Source organism: Hibiscus syriacus, unplaced genomic scaffold (assembly GCF_006381635.1).
Source record: "Hibiscus syriacus cultivar Baekdansim isolate YM2019G1 unplaced genomic scaffold, ASM638163v2 tig00110528_pilon, whole genome shotgun sequence".
NCBI lineage: Eukaryota > Viridiplantae > Streptophyta > Magnoliopsida > Malvales > Malvaceae > Hibiscus > Hibiscus syriacus.
The window spans coordinates 285,449-291,191 of record NW_024062770.1 but is presented as its reverse complement, the minus strand read 5'-3'; the positions used below and the strand labels follow the sequence as shown (position 1 = coordinate 291,191).

Sequence of the window (5,743 nt, the reverse complement as noted above, 5' to 3'; positions counted from 1 at the left end):
TTGGTTCTGGATATATTAAAATCAGGATTATGCTTAACTTGTTAAACAATCTTGTGTTATGAAGTTGATAATGATAATAGGAACATTGTGTCTTTTTCTACCTAAGCAGCTGCATAAGCACTTTTTCATGCAATGGCTGGTAGCTGGCCGAAGTTTCCTATGAGAAATAACCATTTTTTCTCTGGTACTTTCTATTTGGTTTCTTATAAAATCACTCAGATTTCTACCTTCCTAAGAGATAGCGGAAAAGAAAAGGGCTGAAATTTCGGATACTCATTTTTGTATAATGGTAATGGTTGAGTGTGATTATGTTTTCAGGAGCACTGAAGAAGATATATTCTTCTGGGGAACAAAATCTTATAACCATGACTGGTTATGTTGTCACTGCGCTTGTTCCTATTGTTTTTACATTTTCTCCTTCGAAATGCAAAGAAGGTGAAGAAGCGAGGGGTTCCAGTCGATGTTGGTGGGGAACCAGGGTATACAATCCGAAACAGTCGGTTCCCTTCCCCTGTTGAAACATCATGGGAAGGCATAACTACTCTTGCAGAACTTTTTGAACAGGCATGTAAGGAACACTCAGATAAACCCTTGCTTGGAACTAGGAAATTAGTTTCAAGGGAGCTTGAAGTGACTGAAGATGGAAGGTCCTTTGAGAAGCTTCATTTGGGAGAATATGAATGGTTAACATATGCGAAAACATTTGAAGCTGTGTGCAATTTTGCTTCTGGATTAATTCAACTTGGTCATAAAAAGGAAGAGCGTGTTGCAATCTTTGCTGATACGAGAGAAGAATGGTTCATTGCACTGCAGGTCTTATATCTTCTGGAATTTTGGTTAAATTTTCAAAGCTTGATAATATATGTGGTACCTTTCCACAGGTTAGAGAATATAACTGATACATTTCCTTTTTTCAGGCCTGCTTTAGGTGCAATGTCACAGTGGTGACCATATATGCATCTTTAGGGGAGGAGGCTTTATGTCACTCGTTAAATGAGGTTCCCCCTTTCTCTCTCTATGCACATATTGATATTCTCTTAATTTTTTCCCATTATTACCAGTTCCAGTGCCAAAAGTTCTATTTTTATTTGGGTATAAAGTAAATATTATTATGTGCAAAATTGTTTTTGTTTTTTTTGGATAAATGAATTTGCAAAATAATAAACTTTTTTCTTGCTACATTGGTGGAATGTGTTTTTGCTCATTTTCTACATGTTTAAATAGATTCTTAAGTTATCATGCATTGTAACAGTATTGCCTGCATCTTATAATGTGCTACCGTGTGGAAAAAGTTGTGATTCAAAGGATTAATTTTATTGAAGTTCTCATGGTTTCCACATTCATTAATGATATTTATGTAATTATACGATTTTTTCTATTCCAGACTGAAGTTACAACAGTGATTTGTGGGAACAAAGAGCTAAAAAAGCTAAACAGCATTAGTGGGCAACTTGACACCGTCAAACGTGTGATCTGCATGGACGATGAATTTTCCACTAGTGCAAGTGGCAGATGGGAAATAACTTCTTTTGCTGATGTTGAGAGTGTTGGTCGTACAAATCCCGTTGATACCGATTTACCTGTTGCAGCTGATGTTGCAGTGATAATGTATACTAGTGGAAGTACTGGATTGCCCAAGGTTCTAAGCATCCACTTTTGCTCTTGTTCAATTTTCTTACAGATTTTGTAGGTACAGATATGCTTCTGGTTTAGCAAGCATGATGCTATCTTTGAGGATTGCAAAATGGTTATTTTTTTCATATTGTTAAGCCGCTTGAAATACATGAAATTTGTATAGGGTGTGATGATGACACATGGCAATGTTTTAGCTACAGTTTCTGCAGTCATGACTATTGTTCCCGGACTTGGAAGCAAGGATGTTTATCTTGCTTATCTTCCCCTTGCTCATATTCTTGAATTAGCAGCTGAGGTATGTATGCTTGTCTAGGATTGGTTTACAGAGATTAATGGCAACTTGATTTTGATCTCTGTTTATGTTTTTGAATTTGTTTACCTGTTGTGTGTTAAACATATGTAACTTTCTTTTTCCTGTTGTAGAATTTAATTCCTGCTGTTGGAGGTGTAATAGGATATGGAACCCCTTTGACTCTCACTGATACATCTAACAAGATAAAAATGAGAACAAAGGGAGATGCCTCTGTGTTAAGTCCAACTGTGATGGCAGCTGTACCGGCAATTCTTGATCGTGTTCGAGATGGAGTACGGAAGAAGGTTAGAAAATTCTAATTCTTCAAATGTATTGTATGACTTTATATGTATATACACTGTTAATAAGCTCATTTCTATCATTATCCATTTTCAAATTTTAGGTAGATGCAAAGGGTGGACTGGCCAAGAAATTGTTTGACTTGGCTTATTCCCGTAGATTATCTGCAATAAATGGTAGTTGGTTCGGTGCCTGGGGACTGGAAAAGTTTCTGTGGGACTTTCTTGTGTTTAAAAAGGTACGAGCCATTCTTGGTGGCCGCATTCGGTTTTTGCTATCTGGTGGTGCTCCTCTATCTGCGGATACTCAGAGATTTATTAACATCTGCCTTGGGTTAGTATGTCCTTGCAATTTGAGTTGATCTTTATTATAATATAAATTTATGGATTCTATGGTGCTGCTCTTGCATACACAGGCACACAACGGTCACAAGCACATTTTTAGTTCTATAACAGTTGGTCTAAATTTAATGAAGATGTTATTTGATGAACTGAGAAATTATGCTGGTTTATAGAATATACAATAGAATTTTATCAATATTTCACATATTGGTTGGTATATTAGGGTAACTTATCAAATGATATAAAATCTTTTAAGAACATTGACTGAATGCAATAAATAGCATTTACCTACTTAATACTTTTACCATTCGTAACCGTTTGGGAAGTTTAATGACCAATTTTAACTTTTGAAACTTTAGTGACAAAAAAATATCATTTCAACATAGTTTAGTGATCATTTGTGTACTTTAACCCCAAAAAAAGGGTACATGGGATGACAAATAGGTTCTTGGTGTGTGATCATAGAGATATTTTCAGCTGACAATTATATTTTATTCATTTTTATTAATTTTTAAGTATCATGCTCTCATCTGATTTCATTTTTCAGTGCTCCTATTGGTCAAGGGTATGGTTTAACTGAGACTTGTGCTGGTGCCACCTTCTCCGAGGTCGACGATACATCCGTTGGTCGTGTTGGTTCTCCACTTCCTTGCTCCTTTGTCAAGGTAAGGGATGTTTGTGATTATTTTAACTCGAGCAGGATGACTTTGACCGGCTCACGTTCTTTACTTAAATATTCAAACGAATTCCTTTTAGAGTATTCACTTTTTAGGCTGTGTGAGGTTTTTCTTAACTGTGTGAGGTTTTTCTTAATCTTTCCTGTTGATGGATGCATTTTTTACTTCAATCTTATTGCATTATGGATTGTTTATTTCAGTTAATAGATTGGCCTGAAGGTGGATATTTAACTAGTGATTCACCAATGCCTCGTGGAGAAATCGTGGTTGGTGGTCCTAGTGTAACTCTTGGATACTTCAAAAATGAAGAGAAAACAAAAGAAGTATACAAGGTTGGCTTTCGAACTTTTTCGTTTCCACATTCCGTTTCTCGTTATACTTAAAGTTATCTCCTACTTAAATATGACTGTTCTAACCTTCTGATGTGTAAAAGGTTGATGAGAGAGGAATGAGGTGGTTCTATACAGGTGACATAGGACAGTTTCATGCCGATGGCTGCCTCGAGATAATCGATCGCAAAAAGGATATAGTCAAACTTCAGCATGGGGAATATGTCTCTTTGGGAAAGGTATGAATGCGTGTTTCTAATGAAACCACGTTCTTTGGATGTCCCAGTTAACTAATCTCTTCTACAGGTAGAGGCAGCTCTCAGTGTCAGTCCCTACGTCGACAATATCATGTTGCATGCAGACCCGTTCCATAGTTACTGTGTGGCTCTTGTGGTGGCTTCCCAGCATGCAGTACTAGATTGGGCTTCAAAGCAAGAGGTTGCTTTTACAGACTTTGTGGACTTGTGTGAGAAAGAAGAAACAATCAGGGAAGTACTTTCGTCTCTCGTTCAGGTAAATCTCTACTCTCTAGAATAACATTTTAGTGATCTTACCTGAATATTTATGTATTTTTGCAACATATTGCAAACACATTCTTTAAACTTGGGGAACTATCAAGTGCAACAGTTACTTGGAGCACGTATCCTCTGGGTATTCAGATGGAGAAAAAGTAGTGATTATAATTTGATTTTGATTTTTATATGCAGATGGGGAAGAAGGCACGATTGGAGAAGTTTGAGATTCCGGCTAAACTGAAATTGCTTTCTACTCCATGGACACCGGAATCCGGGCTTGTCACTGCAGCTCTTAAGATCAAGAGAGAGGCGATCCGAAAAGCTTTCTCGGAAGACCTGGCTAAGTTATATGCATAATAGTTTTAAGAGGACTTGCATGTTTTTACTTGCCACGACCCCAAACTAGTTTCAGAATGAACACATTCCTTGTGGTTGTCATTGCAATTCATGTTTCATTCCAAAGGAACCACCACTGGTCTTCTTTGTTACAATTCAATAATTATAATTCATCACCGTTAAAATTAATTTCTGGTTTTCTTTCGTCTTCTACGGTACCAATTTTGCTTGTATTGTGTGAATGAAAATGATCCATCCCTTCGTAAAAGGATTCGTCCTTTAGGTTTTCAATCATGGAATTTTTTTAAATTTCTTTTAAAGGCTTTAAAGTTGGATTATATTCGTTTGTACTAAATAAATAAAATTTTAGAAAACAGTCCCCTAGATTAATAATTATATTTTTTTAGTTTCATAATTAAACCTAAATTTTAAAATTTTTAACTCATTACTAAAATTAACTTTTTTTATAATATAGTCCCTATAGGTAATGGATTTTGCAATTAAAGAGTTTTTAAACTTGTTTCAGCTAAAAATTTGTATATAGCTTGTATGAATGTTGTATTGAATTATGATAGCTTAAGATTTAATTTTTTGCATGATTAAATATGATAAGTTTGAAAAGATGAAATTACCCTTAAGCATGTTTAACCATTTTTCGCAAAAAAAAAAAAAAACTTATGTTCTTAGTTAGTTCTCGATTTAATTAATAATTGACATTCTTCTGTGGTATATTTATACTGTATAAATGAATAAATGTTTTTGTTTTAATCATGCTCCAAAGTAAACTCCAAGTAAGAATTTGTTTCAAGTCAATTTTTAGGGCAAACTGTTGGACTCTTGTTCTAATCATTACCCTTAAGCATGTTTTACCATTTATCGCAAAAAAAAAAAACCTTATGCTCTTGTTTAATAATAATTTACATTCTTATGTGGTATATGTCGCGGACACCTTTCGGATGAGCCTAGAATTGTGCTTCGACTTAAATAAAATACGTTAGAGTCGCCACTAATTATTTAAATAAATATTTAGGTTGATCGGACACCATCTTACCTGATATGCGTTTTACCAGAAATATGTTGGATTCAGGAGTCGGTTACAGTCAAGGAAGGATTAACACCCTTGAACTGCCCTTTCGATACCATTTTAATTTGTCGGTTGTCTTAATTGTGAAAATTAAAATTTTAAAGATTTAATTCGAATTACTTACCTTTGATCGATTGAAATTACCTCTAAAAAGTTGAAAACATTAGAATATAAAATAAAGAAATATCAAATACAAATTAAATTTTAAAAAAATCAAAGAAAGAAAAAAAAATG

General features: G+C 34.8%; 1 protein-coding gene across 1 annotated transcript; it reads left to right on the top strand.

The window, feature by feature from the left end:
• Positions 1–365: 365 nt before the first annotated feature.
• On the top strand, positions 366–4,618 carry LOC120130230 (long chain acyl-CoA synthetase 9, chloroplastic-like). The gene is given in 12 exon segments (XM_039147510.1): positions 366–410; positions 412–813; positions 918–998; positions 1,385–1,639; positions 1,799–1,930; positions 2,059–2,232; positions 2,331–2,560; positions 3,116–3,233; positions 3,446–3,577; positions 3,679–3,813; positions 3,881–4,087; positions 4,282–4,618. Coding segments are annotated over 12 exon segments (2,076 nt in total). The 3' UTR covers positions 4,447–4,618.
• Positions 4,619–5,743: the final 1,125 nt, after the last annotated feature.